Below are 26,135 nucleotides of genomic sequence, written 5' to 3'. Positions count from 1 at the left end.
CAGCTTTGTTTTGACTCTCGTCTCCATTCTCCGGCCCCCATCACCGCATGACATGCAAGTCACTTACATCCTTCTTCTGTTCTGGCTGCTCCTCACGAGCCACAGCTTCTCTCTCTTTCAGCGGTGTGATATCATGACGTCAGGTGCGCTGGCTCACAAAAAAAACTTTATTGTACGCCCGCAGCTGTAGGAGGCGGAGCAGGTGGACAGTAGGAGCAGGCCCCCCTGGCACTCACTTTTATTACAGGGGGTAGTAGCGAGCAGCGCGCCGGTAGGAGTGCCCCCATGCAACTTTTAATTCAAGGGGGTAGTAGCGGGCTGCCACTCCCTCTCACTTTATTGCACAGCACCGACGGCGGGCGCTAAGCTGTAGGAGCGCGCCGCCCCCCCTCTCTGTCCGAGTGTCTGGGCAGTCCCCCCTGATGGCGGCCCTGGACAGAAGATCTCTGAGAGATGTTGACCTACTGTATGCGTCTGGATAGCTTCCCAAAGTTCCATGATATCTGTAGATGCAGGATCTTGTGTGCGAATGGACCTTTCCACCATGTCCCATAAATGCTCGTTTGGGGCGAATGTAGTGGCTACACCATTCGTCGGAACTCTACAGAATGCTCCTCGAAACATTTCTGGACAACTTGGGAGTGATGACATGCTGCATTATCCTGCTATAATATTTCATAGTTGTGGGGGTACATGAAGTTTATGAAGGGCTGTAAATAATTATTATCCTTTATTTATATGGTGCCACAAGTGTTCCGCAGCGCCTTACATAGTACATAGAACTAATAAGTGAACAAGAAACAAGTAACTTACAGTACATAAATGGTCATCAAGCGATGCAACGTAGAAGTTACCGGTCAATGACGTGTTCAGGTAGAACAGCTTACCCAACTCATGCCACGTGAACACACCCCACACCGCTATGGAGCCATCACCAGCCTGCACAGTACCTTGTTGAAAACTGGGGTCACACCCACTACCATCAGTCCTAAACAACTTGAACGGGTACTCATCAGACCATGCCACATGTTGCCAGTCCTCCAGGGTCCAATTAGTGACGCCACAAGCCCAGGTGAGGCGCTGTATTTTGTGTCGTAAGGGCACTCTGGTTTGTCTTCTGCTCCCATAACCCCCTGCACTGACCTGCTGAATATGTGTCTGATATCTCCTGCATTGATTGTGGATGTGATTTGAACCAGTTTCGCTTGTCTGTTACCTCAGACAATTCTGGTCAGGCGACGCTGGTCACGATCATTAAGCACCCGTGGTCGGCCTGTCCACATTGGGGGTTAATGCCTTCCATGAGGTATTCTCAATACACACGTGACACCGTAGATCGAGGAATGTTGAATGTCCACACAACTTCGTAAATGGAATGTACCATCCGTCGGGCACCCACTAACATGCCCTGTTCAAACTCCGATAATTCACATTGCCTTTCCATGACCAGCCTAGCCGTTGTTCAAACTGACTCATGAGATGTCAGATTACAACTGATGCAGATCTGGGCACTTCCAAAACGTCACAGTACAGTGACGCCACCTACCATTTCCTTTACATACTGCTATTCCGTGACTTTTGGAACTTTTTTCTCTTTCATGTCCATGACTCATTCATTCCAACAGTCCATTCATTTAAAAGGGTTGTGCAATACATGCAGAAACTACAGTGATAGGAATAGGCTATTGAAATGAACCCTCTACTATGGCTATAGCGCCGAGGATGTTCATGCAGATCATGGCAGTGATAGTTGCCCTCCTGGTGTCTGGGTGGGGGGGGAGGGGCAGTGATTATCATTTTATAACTGGAAAATCTGGTAATCAGTGAATGATCTCAGCATTGCTGCAGGCCCAAGTACAATAGACAGCCCAGACCTTAGTATCTCATGGATAGATCATCTACTACACTACAGAGATCCAACTTAAAACCTTATCACCAGGTGTTTTTTTTAGGGATGCTGTTCAACACCCAACAGCAGAAGATGTTTTTTTGCTAGGAGACAAGATCCTTTCCTTACAGGCACTAGGTCCCTGTTAGTTCACAGATGTATTTCTGTTAATTTTTGCAGAGTCGACTGGAATATGGTTGTGAGGCGGTGCGGTTTCCACTGTTCCACTTGTGAAAGTTTTAGGTCGAACTTATTTCGAAATGGAACAAGTTGCACCAACATATGACTGTTACAAACCTCAACAGGGGCCACCTCTTTCACTATTTGGTATTGGACAATTGTAACAAAGCACCAGCCCTTGGGGCTGTTAGGCCATCACCCTTCAGTGCCTCTTTCAGGATTTGGATCCTCTTTGGATTCCAGAGGAGTCAAGCTTCCCATAAATGTGTTTAATTTCTGAGCAGTGTTCTGGGTTCTAGTCAGAGAATGCCAACTCTTCTGTGGAAGGGCCATAAGGAGCCACTGAGACAATGCCATGGCAGTTTTTTCAACCATGAAGGAGGGACCAAGAAAATGTTTCCATCAGGCATGTCCTACACCTTGGTGAATGGCCCTTCACCCAAATGTCTTTCAGCAGTTGTGGAATGAGGGTGTTAGCCAGATGTTGATATGAGGACAAAGGATCTATATGTGTTTATTGGTAGTCAACATGTTGATGTTTCATCTGATTACCTGTTCTGTCTGATAGCAATGCTTCTGTAGGTGATAAAGAGCCAGAGCGTTCCAATGATTCTGGCAGCAACGGACTGGACATTCTAATACATAATCTGTTAAGTCAGAGGCTCTTTCATCTCCAAGGTTTAGCTTGTTTGGTTTTAATAGTGTGGCTGTTAAAGTCAAGATTCCTACAGCTAAGGGTTTCCCTGAGAGTTTAGTTCAAACCATGCTTAAGGCTAGAAATTAGTCAAGAATTATTTCAGGGTTTGTTTGATCTTACATCTAAGTGGTGTGAAAGGAAAGGGTTAACTACCTCTTCCTTTCAGTTGGCCTACTCACTGTTGTCATTGTAGGTGGGTTGGTTGGAGGTTTGAGACTTAGCTCCATGGAGGTTCAATTTTTGTCCCTCTTTGTTTTCTTTCAGAGAAAAGTGTCATTTTACCAAAGGTGCAGACTTTCTTCCTGGGAGTGATGCACGTGCAACCTCTATACCTCCCCCCAATATCCCCTTGAAATCCGAAACTGGTGTAGACTGCCATACACCATAGTCCTTTCAAACCATCAGATTCAGTTGAATTAAAGTTCCTTTAACCTGAAGATAAACTTTCTATGAGTATTGGAGCTGGGGAGCTCTGTCTTTGTAGATCTGTATATCTCTTTTTTCATGAATAAAGTGCTGTTCATCAGACTAAATCTTTCTTTCAGAACAAAGTACTTCTCCAAGTTCTACCTAAATCAGGACATTGTGATTCTGGCATTTGACCATTTTATGTTTCCAGAAGAAGAGGACTCTCTTTGCCTTCTGAACGTGGTACGGGCTGTCACAATCCTGGCTAGTTTTTACCTTTTGTGACTAACCTCTGCCAGCTGCTCCATGGATCTGTGTTTGTAATTCTCCTGGGACATCTGCTCTGGTAGAATCATGCTGACTGTAACATCTCTGTGTGTGCAGAGTGCTCTCCTCCCACACTGATTAAACACCTGGACCGTGCTCTGTCTGTGAGCATTACTAGTCTTAATTGGAATCACAGGTGTGGTCCTGATTCTCAAGGGCTGCAGAGATGATTACTCCCTCTGCATGTTGTGCCTTGCTCCACTCGAATGCCACTGCCAGACCACCTGTCTGTATCCACCAATCGCTGCCAGACTCTAGGTATATAGATCCCCCTCTAATAGCACTCAGTGCTTGAACATCTTGTTACGTTCCATGGTGTACTACTTGTGCTATAGCTGTACCTCTGTGTACCAGCATGTCCCAGGCTCCTGCTGGTTCCTAGACCAGTGCTATCCATAAGCCTGCTGCGTTCAGCTATCCCCTTACCAGCCTCTCACCTACGGCTCCCAGGCCGCTCCAAGTAGCTTCCACGCTACTATCTTCTCCACACGGCTCCCAGGCCGCACCAAGTAGCTTCCACGCTACCATCTCTCACCCACGGCTCCCAGGCCGCACCAAGTAGCTTCCACGCTACCATCTCTCACCCACTGCTCCCAGGCCGCACCAAGTAGCTTCCACGCTACCAGCATCTACCCACGGCTATCCAGCCGCTCCACATAGCCACCCAGCTACCAGCGTCTACCCACGGCTATCCAGCCGCTCCACGTAGCCACCCAGCTACCAGCATCTACCCACGGCTATCCAGCCGCTCCACGTAGCCACCCAGCTACCAGCGTCTACCCACGGCTATCCAGCCGCTCCACGTAGCCACCCAGCTACCAACGTCTACCCACGGCCTCCCAAGCCACAACAAGTAGCTTCTACGCTACCATCCGTCTGCAAGCCCATCTACTAGTAACCCGACCAGCTCAGTCAGCCTTCCTGCTGGTCCCAGTCTGGTCCCTCCAAGTTCCTTCTGGTCTCATTCCAACGTCTCAAGTTTCCAGTTCCAGTCACTCATCACCAAAGGCAGATCTCACTGCTACCCACTTCTTCTAATAAAAGAGCTATTCATGTTACCCATGGTTCCAGTCCAGCCGGCCTCCAGTGATTCCAGTTTATCACCTGACACAGGTAACTCTCTAGCCCCAACTGTGACAGTATGTTCAAGTCTAACGATGGTGGCGGATCAAGCACCTAATCCTGGATCAAGTGCTTTCCGTAACCTAATCACTCGTTTGGATTCACAGGAGGCGGTACAGCATCAAGTACTACAGCTTCTGCAAATTCTGACTAACCGGCTAGATGATACCCAAATCTTACCTGAACCCCTAACTACTTTCCATCAACTGCTGGAACAGCTACAGGCTCTACTCAGCAAAATTTTTCAGATCATTCCTGAATTTCTTAGAGCTACCTCTGTCTCAACTAAAAACTCTGTCTTGGAATCTCTAAGAACCAAAGATTCTTCCATGCCAAGTAAAGTGAGACATCGAAGTTACCCGCGCTCCAAGCTCTCTGTGGCTGAACGCCAGCGGCGTAAAGATTTACATCTCTGTCGCTATTGTGGAGCTTCTGACCACTTTATCAAAGACTGTTCCCTTTGCAATTCCAGCAGTGGTTCCAGGTGTCAACGTCTCAGTGCCTGTTCCAGTCCCGTCCCGGATTCTGCCTGTTCCGGTCCCGTCCCGGATTCTGCATGTTCCGGTCCCAGCCCAGATTCTGCCTGTTCCAGTAGGGAACTCCAGTTGGCAACCCCAGGAGGGGTCTCCAGAGTCTCAACCCCAGGAGGGTCCTCAAGTCTCGTAACCCAAGAATGGGTTTTGAGTCACTCACCCCAGGAGGAAGTCTCTGTCCTCGCATCCCAAAAGGGGGGTTCATGTTCCATACCCCAAAAGGAAAAGTCGAGTCAGCTTCCCCAGAAGGGGATTTTGGGTCCCATACTCCAACAGGGAGTGTCAAGTTCTGTACTCCAGGAGGGGACCTTAAGTCTCTCACCCCAGGAGAGGGTTACAAGAATTATGCCCCAGGTGGGGATCTCAAGTCTTGTACCCCAGGAGGGGGTCTTAAGTATCGCACCCCAAGAGGGGGTCTCAAGTCGCGCACCCCAGGAGGAGGTCTCAAGTCTCGCACCCCAGGAGGAGGTCTCAAGTCTCGCACCCCAGGAGGGGGTTTCAAGTCTCGCACCCCAGGAGGGGGTCTCAAATCTCGCACCCCAGGAGGGGGCCTCAAGTCTCGCACCCCAGGAGGGGGCCTCAAGTTGCGCACCCCAGGAGGGGGTCTCAAGTCGCGCACCCCAGGAGGGGGTCTCAAGTCTCGTGCCTCAAGGAGGGGGTTTCAAGTGCCAGTTATCAGGGAGAAGAGTCTGGTACTACAAAATCTGATCCTGGTTCCTGTTCAACGTCTCCTGCTAATACCGTTCCAGAGGATGACAGTTCCTGTAGTCTGTTCTCAGCCTCGATTGTTGAAGCTGCTGTCTCTGGCTCCTCAGGACTCCTTCCAGTTCCTTTAGTTAGTCCAAGTACCGAATAGCTATCAACTTCACAATCCTCGAACACACAAACTTCATTGGATACTCCAGGATGCATATATTTCGATGGGGACTTATCGCAATACTTTGCATTACTGAAGCATTATGCTGCAATCATGGAAGCAGATCCAGCTTGTGGTATCACTCCTACCAACTTTACTAAATACCTTTTCGCTTCTTTTAGAGGTAAGGCGTTGGACTGGGCCAACACTTTCATCGAGTGAAAAGATCCAGAGCTTCTAAGTATAAAAACTTTCAGTGAAGCTGTTATTAAAGAATTTGCTCCTATGTGTCTGTCTTCAGATACCTGTTCTGGTAAATATTCTAAAGTTATTTCAGCGCCTTCCGATATTAAACTCACATACACTGCTGTACTCCCTTCTCAAAATCATATGGTACAGGATCAATCAGTCCGAAAGAAGAAGACTCAAAGAACTTTTAGAGACCACCAACATGATGCCATGAGAGTTGGTTGTGTTTCCCTCTACCCATCTTCGGAGTCCTCTAGGTTTTCAAGTCATGTTAACTCCTCTGATCTTCCTTTGGACATGGATTCTGATTCTGAATTCGATCCTGTGCATGACAATACTCCTTTCCTCGACAACCATTTGGTATCAGACCATCTGCCATTTGACCCTGTCCTTTCCAGTCATGTATTTCCACAGGAGTTACCAGAGGTCCCATGTCCGTCGGTTGGCACAAAACGTTCTCGCAGCAGAAAGAAGAATCGACGAAGGTCTTGAACCATCCCCTTTGAAGAATTTCCACTCCTGGTATCCCAATAAATGTAAGAATTAAGAGGATGTCTAAAGAGATGTTTCTAGAGTGATGGTGTCCGTATGTTTGAAGCTCCTGTAATGTCATGTTTGGAAGAAAGTTTTTCAGTTTCCTGGGTGTCTCATTTTTTCATGTTCTCCTATGTATTTATTTTAGTGTTCGGAGTCCACCCTTGAAGAGGGGGGTACTGTCACAATCCTGGCTAGTTTTTACCTTTTGTGACTAACCTCTGCCAGCTGCTCCATGGATCTGTGTTTGTAATTCTCCTGGGACATCTGCTCTGGCAGAATCATGCTGGCTGTAACATCTCTGTGTGTGCAGAGTGCTTTTCCCCCACACTGATAAAACACCTGGACCCTGCTCTGTCTTTGAGCATTACTAGTCTTAATTGGAATCACAGGTGTGGTCCTGATTCTCAAGGGCTGCAGAGATGATTACTCCCTCTGCATGTTGTGCCTTGCTCCACTCAGAATGCCACTGCCAGACCACCTGTCTGTATCCAACAATCGCTGCCAGACTCTAGGTATATAGATCCTCCTCTAATAGCACTCAGTGCTTGAACATCTTGTTATGTTCCATGGTGTACTACTTGTGCTATAGCTGTACCTCTGTGTACCAGCATGTCCCAGGCTCCTGCTGGTTCCTAGACCAGTGCGATCCGTAAGCCTGCTGTGTTCAGCTATCCACGCTACCAGCCTCTCACCTACGGCTCCCAGGCCGCTCCAAGTAGCTTCCACGCTACCAGCTTCTCCACACGGCTCCCAGGCCGCACCAAGTAGCTTCCACGCTACCATCTCTCACCCACGGCTCCCAGGCCGCACCAAGTAGCTTCCACGCTACCATCTCTCACCCACGGCTCCCAGGCCGCACCAAGTAGCTTCCACGCTACCATCTCTCACCCACGGCTCCCAGGCCGCACCAAGTAGCTTCCATGCTACCATCTCTCACCCACGGCTCCCAGGCCGCACCAAGTAGCTTCCACGCTACCATCTCTCACCCATGTTTCCCAGGCCGCACCAAGTAGCTTCCACGCTACCAGCGTCTACCCACGGCTATCCAGCCGCTCCACATAGCCACCCAGCTACCAGGGTCTACCCACGGCTATCCAGCCGCTCCATGTAGCCACCCAGGTACCAGCGTCTACCCACGGCTATCCAGCCACTCCACGTAGCCACCCAGCTACCAGCGTCTACCCATAGCTATCCAGCCGCTCCACGTAGCCACCCAGCTACCAACGTCTACCCACGGCCTCCCAAGCCACAACAAGTAGCTTCTATGCTACCATCCGTCTGCAAGCCCATCTACTAGTAACCCGACCAGCTCAGTCAGCCTTCCTGCCGGTCCCAGTCCGGTCCCTCCAAGTTCCTTCTGGTCTCATTCCAACGTCTCAAGTTTCCAGTTCCAGTCACTCATCACCAAAGGCAATTCTCACTGCTACCCACTTCTTCTAATAAAAGAGCTATTCATGTTACCCATGGTTCCAGTCCAGCCAGCCTCCAGTGATTCCAGTTCATCACCTGATACAGGTAACTCTCTAGCCCCAACTGTGAGACGGGCTTTGAGATCAGTGAAATGCATATGATGGATTAAAATTCAGTACTCTATGATGCCAATAAGAGAGGTTGGCCAGAGTCCATGCAGACCATTGCTAGGTGGGCTATATTGGTAATTTGTCAGGCTATGCTTTAAAATTTAACAGTATATTGTATTTTAGATCAGTGGGTGGTGTGGCACTGGGATTTGACTGAGCAGTTGTCACAGGCAGCCAACTAGTCTTCAATTTACACAGCCACCAAGTTTTACAGAATCAAAAGTTTTGCTTTGAGAAGTCACCCAGTGTTCCAGTGTCGCCCACAGGGGTGAAAGCGAAAATTAGATTTTTATACATACTTTAAAATCCTTTTCTCTGAGTCCACTGTGGGACACTGAATGCCCACCCTTTATGCTCTGGTTTTCTTTCCTGCTCGCCTTAGTTAGATCATACTGTTTGTTCAAGAACCTTGTTTCCTCTCTCTCATTCTATTTTTCCTTTGTTCTATCGTTTGGTTGATTTGTTAGGAACAATTGAGTATCCCTGCAGGCTGTGAGAGTACATAATGGGAGGAGTTTACACTTTTAGAGAAAAATTACCTAGTACCTAATACATAATTAATCGATTATTATTATTTTACAGATTAGGTCATCACTGTTACATCTGCATTGTTTAATACAATATATACTGTATAATCCTTGCACTAGAGGCATCAACCGTACAAATAGGGGGTCATTGCCATAGATAGCTAACACAACCATACAACATTTTTAGAAGCCTCTAAACACCCCTACTGTCTTAATGTACCTCTCAGTGCAACTCGAACTAAAAATTTTAAATCTGTCTGGTACTGCTGTAAAGTAAATGTTGCTGATTAATTTATATTGCTGATTTGTTTCTATACCTATAGTGCTATTTGCATCAGAGATTCGTATAAATTATGACTCCTTCCGAAATTCAATGGTTGCAACTGTTGTGTCGAAAACGATCTTCACAATCAATCCAGGTAATGCGTGATAGCAGATATAAAGGTGCAATATATATATATATATATATATATATATATATATATAAAACTGTATACAAATTCACACCATGATGCAGGAAAGCTTGATTTGTCGTTTTCTGAATTCCTGCAAAAATGCAGCCTTAAATGTGTTCAGTTCTGGGTCATAATTACAGATGAAGAAAAGCCAATATTCAAATAACATGCAATTTTATATCACTTTTTCATGCATTAAAAGGCCAAAATGATTCATCATTAAGCTTCTTTGTTGGAAAAGTTTATGAACCTCTAGGACACAGGTACTCAAACTCGGTCTTCAGGACCCCACACGGTGCATGTTTTCCAGGTCTCCTCACAGAATCACAAGTGAAATAATTATCTCCACCTGTGGATCTTTTAAAATGTGTCAGTGAGTAATGACTACACCGGTTCTCCCGCTGAGTGACCTGGAAAACGTGACCTGTGTGGGATCCTAAGGAGCAAGTTTGAGAACCACTGCTCTAGGATTATCAGTTCATTTAAGGCTCTGTTTTCCAAACCCGGTCTTCATGGGCCACTCACAGCCCAGATATTAGGGATATCTCTGCTTCAGCACAGGTGGGTAAATCAAGCTGACAGTGGTAATAATTAAGCCACCTGTATTCATGCATCCTCTGAACCTGGACTGTGGCAGTTGCACCTGCTCTAAGTGAGAACGACCCATTACATCAAAGTTCCACCTGCTTGGTTGTAAATGTAGATGCCAATGAAGCGCATATGACTTTGTATTGCTCATAGTTACATGCACTCATTTGCAGAGCATAGGTTACTGTCAGTGTTTATGAGTCCTCCATCAGGAAAACACTGAACAACAGAGAACGGGCGCATAGCAAGGCGATAGCCACTACTCTCCTAGATGAACATTGCTGCCCATTTAAAGTTTGCTGAAAATAAAAAAAAACCTGGATGAGTCAGACGACTACAGGAAGATTGTTCTGTGGACGGATGAACCTACAGTAAAATAGAACAATGTGGCTTAAATGAGAAATTCTATGGTTTGTAGAAAACCAAATACTGCATCCCAACTGTGAAATGTGCCGGTGACACTATCATAGTTTGGGGCGTTTTGCTTCCAGATGAAACAGGATGGCTTGCCATGATGACTGAAGTATAAATTCTGGATGGTACCAGCAAATTCTATAAGAGAATGTCAGGGTTTCAGTCCATGAACTGAAGCTCTACAGAAGGTGGCTCTTGCAGCAAGACAACAACCCTAAATACAAGTCAGTCGTCAAAAATCGTTGATGAAGAACATTTTGCAGAAGGCCCAATATCTAGGCCCTCTGGACTTGGGAGCAATACTAAGGAGCAAAAAGCTCTTTCCCCTGTGGCATGACTGCTAATGTTATCCAGTTCAGTGCCTAACAGGACGTTACCCAAATAAAGAAGAAATTAAGAAACTTTTTGGATTCCGCGTCAGCTTTCCAAGCTTAAAGCCAGATAATTACTGCGTTAAGAGGAAATTCTACTCCCAAAATCTCCTCCCATTGGATGTATGATAAGATAAGCTTTCTGCAGATGTTTAAAGTTGTGAAGCAGGGGCACAGACTAAGGCGTGAATGTCGTGAGAAGTCCATAGAAAAGTACCCCAGCGAAATCCTGTAACGGTGCACGTAAGAAAGGAACAACTTGTCACGACCAGGGTTTCTGGTCGGTGGATATTACCTGTGAGATCGCTATGGCGGGGGGCATCTGGCGTTGGTGCTGGTGCCTGGCGGGGAGCATTGGTTGTGCGTGATCCTGTGCGGGCATGTTGTCACTGGGCTTGTTTGGTCTGGCGGTGTTTCCGTCCGCTCCAGCATGAGCGCCGCCATCTTGCCTCTAGCCCTGTGATCTAATTGCCCTATCCTGGTGGGTAACATGCTCTCTCTGGCCTGTCACAGCGGAGCACTGGGTATTTAAGGGAGTTGAGAGCTCTCTATCATTGCCAGTGCAACGTGTTTCTCAGCAGCCGCTGAGAGAGAGTTCCTGTGCTCACTTACTGCCTGTTGGATCTTTGCCTTAGCCTGCTTACCTGACCTGCTCAATACCCTGCTGGAATCCTCTGCCTCCTCCTATTGCCTCTCCCTTGCCTGAGTACCTGTGTCAGCTGTTACCCTGCCTCCACTTGCTGATCCCCTGGACATTATCCATTCACTGGACTGCTCCTATCTGCCACTACCTGGACTTTTACTCATTGCTTCACCTCAGTTCCCATTTGCACTTTAGTGCCACCCCTGGACTTTATTTTCTCCCATTGTTCATGTCTGCCAAACCACTTATTAAAAGTTCCACGTTTTGTTTTAAATCTGCTTCTGTGTTTGCTCCTATCACCACCTCGGGCCCACAACATACCAGAACATCATACAATTGAGGAATGCATAGTGAGTGTTGGGAAAATCAGTACAGATGAGGTTGCTTATTATTATTATTATCATTTAAATGGCGCCACAAGTGTTCCGCAGCGTCTTACAAAGTACACAAACAAATAGGTGACCAGTGACTTACAGAACAGGACAATACAATAAAGGACAAGGATAATATACATTGCTACATTAGCAACCATAACACCCACATAAGCAGCCAAGCATAAGCAACCAAGTGTTAGGTGCCCTAGTGGGGAGTAAGGAGTAGATGAAAGTAAAGTAGGGAGAAGCACAAGAGGGTTGAGGGCCCTGCTCGTAAGAGCTTACATTCTAAAAGTTGCTTATGCTGAATGTGACAAAATTGTCAATGATTATATAGTGAAGGATAATAATACAGGTTTAGTCTCCCATATCCAAAATGCTTGGGACCAGGGGTATTTTGGATATCGGAAAATTCCGTAGTTTGGAATATTTGCATACCATAAGGAAATATCTTGGGAATGGGAGCTAAGTCTAAACACAGAATGCATTTATGTTTCCTATACACCTTATAGACACAGCCTGCAGGTAATTTTATAAAATATTTTCAATAATTTTGTGCCTTAAACAAAGTTTGTTTACATTGAACCATCAAAAGCAAAAGGTGTCACTATCTCAGTCATGCTTAAAAAAAAATCCATATTTCGGAATATTCCCTATTTCGGAATATTTGGATATGGGAGACTCAATCTGTACTTTGAATTGTATCCTTAGACGTAGAGGGAACCATACATAGCAGAGGAGGACAGCTGAGGCATAAGTCACAAAAAACATCTTTTCTAGCTGCACTTAGGCTAATGTAATAAAATCTTTCAAACACACAAAAAGCTATGCGTGTAATAAATAAAGTTCTGATGCCCCCTAAGTTTCTATGATTCATTTAAAGCCTTATTCAGGGAGAAAAATGTAACAGTTTAAATGAATGAAGATGGTGATCCGAAAATGTGTGTTTTCTGGAGCATCTCCCAACCCACAAATGTAGAATGGATTTTATAGGAGTGTTTCCAAAGGCCAGGAAGAGGGTGTATCCCTTATAATGGAGCCTTGCTGACAGGACATTTAAGCTTGTCTTTAGAAGTATACTGTTTATGAGTACATCCAAGACATCAGAAGCTGACATCATTTTACTTATATACTGATTACTGTTTTTCAGGCTCAGTGATCCTTTTTATTTGTTACGTAACTCCCCATACTCCAGAATTCTATTTTCAGAACTTGCTTGCGGTGTCATCACTGGGGTAGGTGACACCCAATGCGCTAAATAGCTGAAAAGGGGTCGTGGCACGCCCCCCCAGTTTTATCACTCTGTGGGTGTGCCCAGCACTCCCGGAGATGCCAGGCTGCCCCCAGAAGCTCTCCCCACATCTGCCGGCTCCTCCTCAGTGACCGGGAGCCGGGTGCTGCACAATAGCATCACAGTGCAACGCCCGGCTCCAGGTCAAGGAGGAGGAGCAGCCGGTGTTTTGGTATCACCAACCTCGGAGGGTAACACCCGGTGTTGTCCGCACCCCCTTAGTGACGCCACTGCTTGCTTTCAGTAACGTGAGTGAAACACTATAGGCATAGGGTCAACTGATCAATTTGCCGCGTCTGCTTAAAAACTTACACAATTTATATGTCTTCGTGTAAAGCATCACAAGTATTCTGTGCATTTTCATATCGTATAATTTTTTTCTTCAACAAGACATGCCAGAAGCACAGGCCCTATTACGTTATGCAAGGGATTGCACTGAGAATGGAGCTTTTGTGGAAGAAAATGATGAAATTTTTGCAGACTTAGCAAAATGTAAGTAGATTATGTAGGTGCTGTCCTCCACAAGAGCTATAAAAGTACCGAGCTTCCTTAATTCTCACATGAATATTATGTTTAGGTGACTGGAAATCATCTTTAGTTTCCAAGGCTAGTTTATTTATATATTGACATTTTTTTTATATAGCACCAGTATATTCTGTTGCACTAATCACCCCCTTGACTTTTGCCTTTCACATTGTCTCATAATTTTCGGTTTAAGGGCCGATAGCGTTAAATTTAAGTTCTAGGGACCTATTTATGAAGCCCCTTTTACCTTAAAATAATGCGGGAATGCTGCAGTCCCCATTAATCACAATGGGGAATGTGGTCTATTTAGCAAGCTCCTGAAAGCATCGCTCTTAGGAGCTTGGCCCCATTAACTAACGCCATTGTAGCCTTCTTGCTAGCAGTGTTAGCCGAACGGTGAGACTGTGAAGACCAGCACTTACTGTTACTGTAGTAGCAGAGTTCTCACTGGGACCCTAAGAGAAGTTCCCACTTGATAAATAGGAGTGAGAACACATTCCAAATCACTGCGATATGTGGAGATACGGAGTGTCAATATTAGACGACGACCTAAGGCCAATGCTAATAAGTAGGCTGCCTGATTTGAAAAGGATTTTGTAAAGTTAGTAATGTATGTAAAAGTGTCCATTCTGCAGCAGAGTAAATTATATTATTTGCTGAATGAGTGCAAGCAACTGTCTCCTTAAACAGGGTTTGACCACCCCCTGGATAAAATAATTGCCACATTTTCCAACGATTGGGCAAAGAAAATACTTTGAAAACCTAAAAGAATAAGGGCTATTTCGCAAACAACGTTTTTGTCTGGGCAGAAAAAAACACGTTTTTCTTGCCAGTGGTTCAGCCCCTTTTACACACAGCGTTTTTGTGCCGCGTGGATTGTTTTGGCGTGTGTAAAAAAACCTCTTTTCAATCTTTAACATGGAAACCGTGGATGGCAGCTGTCCTAGGCCCTGATTCAGAGCCGCTCGCTCTGAATCAGGGCCCTCCATTAAAATGGAGCGTCCTCCTGGACGCTTGTATAGCTGTGGGTGACCACTCACAGCATATACGAGCGTCCAAAAAGATGGTCGCGATGGTCTTGACCATCGCGACCATTGGACTTGCGACGGAAACCCTGCGGTAGGGTTTCCCAGCCACAAGCCCTGGAGTGATTTTGGCTCTATCAGAGCCCAAATCACTCCCACTGACATCACTAGTGATGTCAGTGGGGCCGGCTTCAGTCAGTAGGCGTTCCCATGGAAACGCCTCCGTCTGGCCGCCACGCCCCCAGCACGCCCACCAAAGGGGGCGTGCTGTCAGTCACCATCGACAGCACGCCCCCTTTGGTGCGAGACCCGGAACAACAGCTTGGCTGTCGCAGTCCGAGTCTCGCGCATGCGCACGACGGAGCTCCCTCATCGACCCACTTGCGAGCGTACTGCCGCTTGCGAGTGGGTCTGAATGACCCCCCTAGTCAGTAGTTATCACGGCTATGACATGGCGACCGTGCCGTGTTCGTGCAATGTGGAAGCCATAATGTATAGTAACTTCCACTGCAGTTTAACAACGGTAAAAAAAAAACACTAGTTTTTTTAAAACTCATTACGTATGATAAATAGTGCTCCAGCCAATCAGCTCCTAACTGTCATCTGTTTGAAAAATGACAGTTGGGAGCTGATTGGCTTGAGCTTCATTTACAGCGGCGAGGAGGAGGGGACGTAAGGGAGGGGAAGGGGTGTGCACTCTGGAGGAATTCTCTTCACATAAGTGTCGGCTGCTGTGGGCGGGGCTGCAGATCACATAGCCCTGCCGGCTATGTAACTTCCTCCTAAGTGCCCATACCCCCCCTGCCCACATGTCACCTTCTCCCCGCCGCCCTGTGGGTGCAGCAGCTGTGCGGCTGCCAGTGCCCCCTGTACAGCACATTTTTTTAAGAAAGGTTATGGCCACGCCTACTCCAATTGGCCACACCCTTTTAGTAACGTGGACGCTATCTACGGCCCTGATACCAGCTACATAAATGTAGATATTAAATAGTGTGTTTCCAACCAAAATGGCCTGAAATCTTCTTTCACATCAGGTCACAACTGTAGTCTGGTGTGCATTGTACAAAAATCTTCCCCCGCATTCCCAGCTGACACATTTATTTTTTTTGTTCTCACAATTTCATTTTGTATATCAGATAATAGTTGAAAACTGCTTTAACACAAGTCATATCACCTTTCACCTTTAGTGGAGACTATAATGGATGTGTATACAGTGCAGCAGATAAAAGACAGAGCTTTGCAGGGTGCCGCTAAAAATAATCCTCTTTACGGTATTGTTTTCGCTTACATCTCCATGCTGAACATTGATTCCAACGTTAGCAAAATCATTCGAGATAGATGGTAAGTCTCCCAATTCCTTGCTGGATGTTACGTATATTATCCACATTTCTTTTCATTTTAAATCTTTAAAGTGTCAAAAAATATACTGGAGGTCACTAACAAAGTATAGAATGCTGGGAACGCCGTCTCTTGCACTGATACGCCCTCGACACTCCCTTAACACGCCCACTGAGCCGACCATTTTCCAGGAACGCCTCTCACTTTTCTGCGACATTTCTAATACCTTCTGTCCTCGATCGCGACACCACCTTTGTGCGTACAATCGCGCCGTAGGAGTTTTCAGAAATAATCACGCATCGGCCTTTGCAAAAAAAAAAAATTGCTCAAGTACTGTACAGCCATGGCCAAAAGTTTTGAGAATGACACAAGTATTGGTTTTCACATGGTTTGCTACTTCAGTGTTTTTAAACCTTTTTGTCAGATGTTACTATGGTATACTGAAGTAATATTACAAGCATTATCATAAGTGTCAAAGGCTTTTATTGACAATTGGGGTATAGTGTCAGCACTATAAGATATTACTTTATCACTTTCAAGTGTGATCTGAGTGGTGGTCAATATTTTGTGGAATTAACGTATGATCTCCTAATATTATGATGTTTGTATCGTAGCAGTGTAGTCCTGGTGTAAACCACCTGAAATAAAGCCTGTAGGTAGAGTGCTCATGTAACAAAATCACAGAGTTCATTTGCTGGTTTGCAAAAACTCTGGGCTGTTATGGTTCATCTGTATCTCATCATATGCAATGTTCATATGAAAAAGTCACTGGTATATAATATCCCAAAGTCAAATGTCCTCCCTTCGCAACCTGGTACCTGCGTCGATTACTTGCCACTCCACCTCAAAATTCACACAGAGAAACCAGAGTATCAGATACTGGTGAACACTATTGTGCAGAAATGTGGGTTAGATGTGCAGACTTACCCGGGTCTCGCCGCTGCCCTGCTGGTCCGCCAGATGAACTCTTGGCTGTGGGTGCGTGTGGATATGAGGGGCAAAGGGACGCTGAGGTCCACATAAATCTAAGCAAATACATGTTATGTTTATGTGGACCTCAGCGTTCTTTTGACCTTCATACCCACACGCATCCACAGCCAAGAGTTCATCTGGCGGACCAGCAGGGCAGCGGCGAGACCCGGGTAAGTTTGCACATCTAACCCACGTTTCTGCACAATAATGTTCACAAGTACCTGATACTCCGGTTTCTCTGTGTGAATTTTGAGGTGGCAAATGAACTCTGGGCCTGATTCAGAGCTGGACGCTCTGACCAGAGCACTCGCTCTGAATCAGGGCCCTCCTACCTCAACTTGGAGCGGCCTCTTGGACGCTCGCATAGCTGTGGGTTACCACCCACAGCTTATGCGAGCGTCCATGATGATGGTCGCGATGGTCAAGACCATCGCGACCATCGGGCTTGCGATGAGACCCTGCGGTAGGGTCTCGCTGCAGTAAGCCCTGGAGTGATTTTGGCTCTAAGAGCCAAAATCACTCCCACTGACATCACTACTGATGTCAGTGGGGCCGGACCCAGACGGTAGGCGTTCCCATGGGAACGCCTCCGTCTGGAAGCCACGCCCTGGCACGCCCACCAAAGGGGGCGTGCTGTCAGTCACCATCGACAGCACGCCCCTTTTGGTGCGAGACCCCGAGCGACGGCTATCCCGTCGCTCGCCTGGTCTCGCGCATGCGCACGATGGAGCTCCCTCCGTCGTGCGCCTGCGCATTAGGGCACCATCGACCCGCTTACGAGCGTCCTGCGCTGGCGAGCGGGTCTGAATTAGGCCCTCTGTACGAACACTCTGCCTACAGATGTTCCTGGGTGCCCTGAAGTCTTCTTCACAATTATTGAACCTCTCTCCTTGAAGTTCTTGATGATGCGATAAATGGTTGATTTAGGTGCAATCTTACTAGCAGCAATATCCTCGCCTGTGAAGCCCTTTTTGTGCAGCAATGATGACTGCACGTGTTTCCTTGCCGATAACTATGGTTAACAGAGGAAGAACAATGATTTCAAGCTCCACCCTCCTTTTAAAGCTTCCAGTCTGTTAGTCTAACTCAATCAGCATGACAGAGTGATCTCCAGCCTTGTCCTCGTCAACACTCTTACCTGTGTTAACGAGAGAATCACTGAAATGATGTCAGCTGGTCCTTTTGTGGCAGGGCTGAAATGCTGTGGAAATGTTGTTTTTGGGATTTAGGACCTCATTCAGACCCACTCGCTAGATGCGTTCGCTCGCTCGATGCATATGCAAATTTGGGAAGGCAGGCGAACGGCAAGGCATTAGCACGCCCACTATGTCTTGGCGTGAGATCGCTTTGTGTATGCAGATGTCCACCAGCCTGTCTTAAGACGCCCACTTGGGCATGTCATCTCCAGGAAGTGTATGCAACCACCGGTACATCGGGTAGCATTGGATGCGATCGCAGCGCTTGTGGTTGACTATACCCTACCGCAAGCACTGCGAGCACTTCAGTGTGAAATAAAACCAGGTGACGTGTACTATGACGCTGCCTGTTAATTATGCACGCCTCTGATATGGCGTTAAGACGCTCAGGCACGCCTGCGTTCGCATCTCCACTCCCCCGTTTCTAGTAGCCAGCCCCTGTCACCACCCACAAATGGCTTCCCTTGTCACACATTCAGCTCTGGTTCGCGCACTGTGACATTTACGCATGCGCAGATTGCAAACATCGGCTGTCTGCGTGTGAACGCTTGCTAGCCAGCTGGTCTGAATCAGGTCCTAAGTTCATTGTCATGGCAAAGAGGGACATTGCAATTCATCGGATCACTCTTCATGACATTCTGGAGTATATGCAAATTGCCATCATAAACACTGAAGCAGCAGACTTGTTGAAAACCAACACTTGTGTCATTCTCAGAACGTCTGGCCATGGCTGTACATGAACATTGCCATTGTGTGCGGATTGTGAGTGGCTCTAAATGAGGCCGATGGAGTGCTAGGCCTCATTTAGAGCATGCCCTTCCCCATGGCAGGTGTATGTGGCAAACCCTGCCAGCCATAGCTCCCAAAATTTACAGAAGTCCTACCTGTATGGGCGGAGGAACAGTCCCCAAGAATCTGGATAGTGGCGTATCCAGGAAGGGAAGTGGGTCTGGTGGTGCGACTGCTCCCCCTGCTGAAATAGTCATATAAATGGCAACTAGGCACAGGGGCATAGATGGCCATATGTACTGGCCCTTAGGGGCTACCTGAGGGTCATGTTTTCTTTTGTTTTTACTTTTTTTTTCTTTTTCATACGATTTTTTTTTAAACAAAATTTATAATGGAGGAGCGGAGGGTTTGGCTTTTGATTTATCGAAGGATCTGCGACCACCGATGCGTATTTTTGTACGCAGTTGCTTGGAACTGGGAGGCCGCCGGTGGGTGTCTGAATACAGTTGTAGGTGGCTGCAGCATTAGCATATATTTGCACGCCAGCTGTGTCCAAAATGGCAGCCGCGATTGCATTACCGTCCACACCTGAATTAGGACCGTAGTCTTTACGGGCCATGTACCCCTATGTTTCCATCTTCACCGCCCTTTATGTCAAAAGCTGGCTACATCATTGAATCAGAATTGATCACATCAGGATGGGTAGAGGTTCATACTTCCAGGAACAGCAAACTGTAGGTGAAACAAAATTAGTAAGTGGTGCCCTGAGTCCAGAAAACTATTTCTTTTAGATACAATAAACCATATATAAGTACACTGGGTAATACATTGGATGACATTTTTAATGCTGCACCATATTTTATAACTTTATAGGGATATATTTGAAAGCTTGCCTGTTTAGTTAAAAATATTCAGTTCTTTCCCCAGCTCGCGCTGCCGTTACCTGGTCACAGATTCATCAGAAGGATGCACCTATACTTTCTGCAATGAGATGTCAGCGGATCCAAAATCTGTGTGCACAAGTTTAGATTTGCGAGTGGACATTACTGATCACACCGGGACGCTGCCGTGTATCTTATCCGGCAGCGTGGCAGAGGATACATTATCATGCACGGTAACGGTTTCTTAACTTATTTTTCATTTAAAATGATTATGCATAACACATCACTTCTAATTCTGTGCCAGGAAGAATAATTGCTGCAGTTTCCTGTTGCAGAACTAGTAATGATTCTTCGTGGCGCATTTCCATATCTTTGATTTAGGTAGATGGATTTTTCAATTTAACAGAAGACCAGAAGACATCTTTGAAATGGAATTTCCTACTGGAACGCTGCAAAATCTATTTGAAGGTGAGAAATCTCAGACAGACTTGTCACATAAAAAGATTCTATCACGCTCCAGTCTTATTACTACAGACCTTGCATTGACCGCAATTAAAATTTTGGGTAAGTCTCTATTTGATGACTTTGTCACAGTGCCAAGTCACCATCAATAGGTAGCCTTATGGTGTATCGCCCCGGTGATGTGAATGGACACAACGCCGTCTCTCCCTAGCACGGGCAAAAATGCTTCCAAGGGCAAGTTCTAAGACCTCAACAGTTGTTGAAGACTTGTCTCCCAAGGAGTGAAGAGAGACAGGCAGGCTCATTATATTTAAACTAAAAGAATAAAACGAGATTAACACTAAATCACAGTATATAAACAATGTGGGAGTGCCACAAAATAAAAAAATTAAAATAAAGTAAATACACGTATCTCTATGGAGGTCTTCCAGTGCCAGTAACACACTATAAAAGGACAATAGGTTGGATTTTACTGTTTATACCAATCTCTGTTCAGCGATTGGCTGCTATTAGAGAATACTTCAGTTTACAATCTGGACACATTTTGCCTGAATCAGAGATGGAGACAGAAGCGCATGCATCTCCGACTCCATGCAAATGCCGCTATAATGTCCTGCCCTTGCATACGTCAGTGCGTCCGAATGTGCAAGTACTGAGATGCCCACTTTTAGCGTCTGTACATTCTGTGCCTTATTCATCACTGACATGAACGCAGATTCCCGATAGTCGTGTATCTGTGCATGTGCAGAACGGGTCCTGTGTGATCGTACGCAACAGCAGCAGCAGACTGTCAGTGATTGACAGTCCGCTGCCGTTTGGGGGTGGGGAGTGGGCGGCGACGGCCTCCATTTCCCAAAACAGAAGAGGCCAGGATCTCCTTTGGCTGACGGATATTTCCTGACCTCTTTGGTATGTCTGCGGCGGCCGGCTTGCGTCACCCCATGGGTCACTCAGGCGGCTGATGGGATCGCAGATTGATGCTGCATCCTTGGATGCAGCTCGGATCTGTAATGCATGCAAAAGGCGTGACGCCTCCTGCTGCATTACCATATTAGTGCTGTCGCAGCTGCTACCATGTTAGCAACTGCGATAGCTACTGCGTCCTCTGCTGTACTAAGGATTGGTGCATCGCAACCATCAGTCGCACCATTGAAACTTGCACCAGCCCTATGGCAGTTTCTCCGTCTGAGCATGGCCGGCTATGTGAGCGTTTGAGCTTCTGTGTACGTCACTGACATGCCCCCCCGATACCCCCATAACACACACGTAAGGCGGACCATCTCTGTACGTGCACTATGACACCTTCCTTTCACTGCCCAGTAACGCCCACAACATTATGAATACACTGCTCCGTGCGTGTTTCTGAAAGTACAACTGTGACTCTGTACAGGCACAGTGCATCCACCTCCAAATCAGGACTATTGTACCTATTGTTAGTACATCCACCCTCAAAATTTACACTGGACAGTACCAAGTTCCTGCACTGTTAGGGGAGTGGTCACATGAGATGTGGATGCGATCGTATTAATACAAGGTGTCGTGGCTTATTAGAACCGGATTTCTTTTCGATTTTTGGATTGTTGGAAAGCTCGCATTTAATATGTCACCAGAAAGTCATTCGGAAACTCAACCATAAAACATTATTGTTTTTACAGGCTGTGATAAGGAGTTTGAGAAATGTTTTGTACTTGTTTTGTTTGACAGCAGTAATAGGCTTAAGGTGTTTCTTTAAAGGTGACTTGTTGTATAGTTTGTGCGCCCGGCCAATATTTCTTCCGGTCACTATATCAAGGACCAGTGGCCTCAGTGGTTCCTAATGATTTGAAAAGACAGCATTCCCATTAATACTGGTAATTCCCTCAAATTGCTGCTTACACTGTGCTGGGCGCGGTCCCTACGAGGCTGGGAGGCAAGTAGAGTCCGAAATACCAGATTGATCCCCCCCCCCCCTCCTGAAGCCCCCAAATAACCCTCCTCGTGAACCGTGCTCAGCTGTGAAGAGAGCACAGGGATAGGCCTCTCCTGAGCAGCACATGCGTCGCCGGGTGTACTCAGAAGGGGCCTTATTCTGCTCCTTAGCAAAGCAGACTCAGGGGCTCGGGAGGCTGATACGGCACGGCCAGACCCTCCCCATAACTCTGCTATGCGACCTGGTGATGCACAGTGCCGCCCCTTACGACAGGTTCGCTTTAGTACTACAGCACAATAAGGACACCGTACAAGATTTTCTTACTTGCTAGAGCATTTGTCATACAGCTAACTGCACTTATTTCTGATTACTGTTTGCAGGCTTCATTGTCGGCCAACTCAAAAAGTGGCCTCCGCATCACCATCCTGTCCTGCAAAGCGGCAGATCCCAACGAGGCCATGAAGCATCTATGCTGAAGAGACGTTTTCTTAAGTAGCTCTAGTAGTAGTAACGTTTGTAGTCACAGTAGATTAAAATACTGATGAACATAGTGGCTGGTGTGCAGTGGTTTATGGTAGCTTGTCATGCATGAACTAGGTAAACGCAGGAGATGTGGGAAAAGAAAGAAGCTTAGCATTTTTGATTTCTCACTGTATTTGCATCTGCAATTCAGCAATAAAAGTTGTTTGTTAAAATGAGTCTTGTGACATAGTTGTGCATATTTACCAGTGCTTATCATCATAAAAAAAGAGTAGTACATGTCATTGCTATCTGTTAACAAAGCAGTCTTATACAAGTATGTTAAAGAGTCAAATGACTCTGCTATCAGTGACTCTGCTGTGCCACCTTGTGGTCATCTGTTTGTAATACGCATCTTCCCAAAACTTACAAATAAATATTAATCTGGTCATTCTCAGGCATGTCTGAAATGTAGGTTGGCAGATGACAATCAGCACCTACAAGCCCACGTTGTGATCCAATCACACGGACGGACATGGAACAGCCAGATCTGTCCAATTTGAGTAGCCAAATTGTAACCGATCCAGTCATTTCAGACTTATCGAGAATCCCGGGAATTTGGCCTGCCTCAGCCAAACTCCCGGGTAGCCACGTCTCTCTGAAAGGTACCTACCCGGGAACACGTCCCCAGGTAGCTGCCCCTTCAATCGACCAGGGTTTTTCCCGGGGCTTAAGTCCCGGGAAATTACCCTGCTCATGTCGATATGGTGCTACCCGGGCAGCACCAAGCAGCTTTTACATGGAGTTGACAGCGCAGAGCGTCCTATAGGATGCTCAGCGCTGCTGCTCACCATCCACAGTGCCGGCCAGCTGTGTACAGAGAACCCCAGCTGGACGGTGGGGACACCCGCCGGCGGGTCTCTGCCACAGCGAGCCACCGGTCGCTGTGTCAGCGACACAGGACCCCAGCCGGACGCCGTGGACACCCGCGCTGGAGACCGCCGACTGGTCCCAGCCATAGCGGGCCGCCCGCACTCCCGCTGGACCACCAGGAAATTAAAAGAAATTAAAAAATAATAATAACAAAAAAAAAATAAAAAAAATCTGCATTATGATTGGCCGGCTTCCGGCTGCCGAATGATGACATCATCATCAGCCAGAGAGGGGATAGGCTAGGAGGAGCAGACGGCAGAGAAGAGGCAGGTAAGCAGAAAAACCCTGGTCTTGTCTGAAAGGGGTCTACCTGGGAATTTCCCGGGTAGACACTGTAGTGTGAAAGGGGGGTCTCGACCAAATACCCGGGAATTTGCACAGGAGAAATTCCCGGATCTGAGCAGGAAATTTCCCGGGTTGTATGTCTGAAAGGGGTATCAGTGTGCACTCACTAGGATGGACTTGCGTGTGGCCAGCATTGAGCTTGGGGTCCTTTTAAAATACACGAAGACAAGTGAAACTATACAGGTTCTGGTGATTTCAGACAAAACTCCTCACTGTTTCAGATAAAACATCTCATTCTTTACTGCTTATTTGACATTCATCACCCACGAGATCAGTCCTGAATTATAAAGGTTACGACCACCTGGCTCTGTGGGACAGACAGCATACAGTTTGACATGATCAAACTGATATTTATTTTAATTGAACAGTACTGATAGCTTTCGTTGAGATCATATTAGGTGTATTCTGCAAGAGAGAGCATCTAAGCAAGGATTGTAGATAGGTAGTGGATGTCACTTGACGATGCTGAAAGGACTCATCTATTAATTATTTCTGTTTCTTAACCTGAAACTTCATGCTAATGACATCACTGATCCCAGCCTCCATCTCATCATTTTCCCGAACAGCAGCAACTCCTTCCGGTGTCCCGGTCAGTATAAGATCCCCCTCTTCCAGGGTGATTATTCTGCTGATGTAGCTGATGAGAAACGGAATGGAGAAGATCATTGAGGACGTACTTCCTTCCTGTTTCATGGAATCATTTACCTTTAGCCATATCTTCAAATTGTGGGGGTCTGGAATTTTTTCTTTGGGTATGAGGTCACTGACAGGGCAAGACGTGTCAAAGGCTTTTGCCAAAGTCCACGGAAGTCCTTTCTGCTTGCACTGGTCCTGTATATCTCTGGCGGTCATATCCAGGCACAATGCATAGCCTTCCACATGATCCATCGCGCATGCCTGTGCTATGTCTTTACCTGCTTTGCCAATGACTACTCCCAGTTCAACTTCATGGTGCAGATTATTGCTGTAGTAAGGCATGAAGACAGGCGCACCTTCTCGCACATATGCCGTGGGGGATTTGAGAAACAGCACTGGCTCAGTGGGAACAGCGTTTTTAAGCTCCTTGGCGTGTTCTGCATAATTTCTTCCAACACAGATAATTTTTCTTCCCCACTCCCAAAACTTGCTCAGATTTTTAGATGAGGCCATCTCGCGGCTATTAGACTCCTCCCAGCCTGGGTTACACTACAGTAAAATATACATTTTCCACATTAGTACAGCTGCACAAGTTGCAAAATGAAGAGGTGATCAATAGCTTATATAACGTCTAGGAAGAGGACACTGGGCTCGATTCAGCAGTGAATGCAATGGTGATTACAGACGCAGATGGAGCGATTGTTTGTCATGAGCCGCGCTGCGTGCGCAATGATCGCATTGCGATTACGGACGCACAGAGGAATCCATCGCAAAGTGAGTGACAGGCTGTCAGCGTTTGGGGGTGGTCGTAAAAACGCAGGGGCGTGTCTGTCCGTTTGAATGCCGTTTCATGGGCGTGCATAAATTAGCCACTGCGGTTGCATACGCAGCATGAGAGCTCTCTGCGTGCAGGGAGAAACGCAGTGTCTGCGACTGGTCAGACTTGTTGTGAATGCTGCCTGCCTGGCCGATGTGCGTCGACGGTACCGATGTTTACACCGAAGAGCGAAGTTGGTCGGATATGAGAAGGCAGCAGCGGGCGTCCTTATGCCGGCTGAGCTTTGGCAGGCATTAGCATATATTAGCAACCTGTGATCCGTGAGAGATTGCAGTTGCGATTGCATTTGCGTCCGCTGCTGAATCAGGCCCACTATCTATATAAGCAAATTAAAACTTATTAAGTACCATTCAAGTATTTATCGGATATCTTAGCTGTCCTCCTACAAATCATTTATCTCCTGGAGATAAGTATGGCTGCCAGTAACACTCACAGCTCTCAGCAGGTCACGTGATAGCACAGGGGTGAGGAAGAGGGGTAGGACCATACTGCAAACAGAGCTCAGAGGGGCAATTGAAGCCTCTCTGTTTAGTGTGTTATCACCACTACAGTGTGGCTTTACACTCTGACCAATCAGAGTAAAGCTGTTCTGTATTTATTGGGCTTGCTGGGACCTGTAGTGTACTAGCAGAAAAATACTGACATATCAATTTAAAAGTTCATTACAACACATCCACTGCCCCAGAGTATTTTGGGGATAGCTCTAGTGCTTTCAGCACAGGGCTGTTTTCTTCTAATCACTGCCTGCCTGCATATTATATTGCATACTTGCCTACTCTCCAGGGACGGCCAGGAGTTTCCCGAAAATCATGTGCCACTCCCGGCCCCCCGCAAGAGTAGGCAAGTT

General features: G+C 46.6%; 2 protein-coding genes across 2 annotated transcripts in view; one reads left to right on the top strand and one right to left on the bottom strand.

Annotated features, from left to right (window-relative positions):
- The window catches only part of MEIOB (meiosis specific with OB-fold), a 64,929-nt gene extending 42,376 nt beyond the window's left edge, over nucleotides 1–22,553 (top strand). The window contains exons 8-13 of the mRNA XM_088464937.1: nucleotides 9,228–9,323; nucleotides 13,431–13,532; nucleotides 15,778–15,931; nucleotides 19,753–19,939; nucleotides 20,088–20,174; nucleotides 22,458–22,553. Coding sequence (XP_088321063.1) covers nucleotides 9,228–9,323; nucleotides 13,431–13,532; nucleotides 15,778–15,931; nucleotides 19,753–19,939; nucleotides 20,088–20,174; nucleotides 22,458–22,553 — 722 coding nt within the window. The remainder of the gene's footprint in view (nucleotides 1–9,227; nucleotides 9,324–13,430; nucleotides 13,533–15,777; nucleotides 15,932–19,752; nucleotides 19,940–20,087; nucleotides 20,175–22,457) is intronic.
- A 192-nt stretch (nucleotides 22,554–22,745) lies between these two features.
- FAHD1 (FAH domain containing oxaloacetate decarboxylase 1) overlaps nucleotides 22,746–26,135 on the bottom strand; it is a 4,575-nt gene continuing 1,185 nt past the window's right edge. Inside the window, exon 2 of the mRNA XM_088464794.1 lies at nucleotides 22,746–24,999. Within this exon, the coding sequence (XP_088320920.1) occupies nucleotides 24,301–24,963 (663 nt within the window). The 5' untranslated portion in view covers nucleotides 24,964–24,999 and the 3' untranslated portion in view covers nucleotides 22,746–24,300. The remainder of the gene's footprint in view (nucleotides 25,000–26,135) is intronic.

This window comes from Taudactylus pleione, unplaced genomic scaffold (genome assembly GCF_031769625.1).
Source record: "Taudactylus pleione unplaced genomic scaffold, aTauple2 ptg000061l, whole genome shotgun sequence".
NCBI lineage: Eukaryota > Metazoa > Chordata > Amphibia > Anura > Myobatrachidae > Taudactylus > Taudactylus pleione.
Note: the sequence above shows the minus strand (reverse complement) of the source record. Positions and strands in the feature narration are given on the sequence as shown.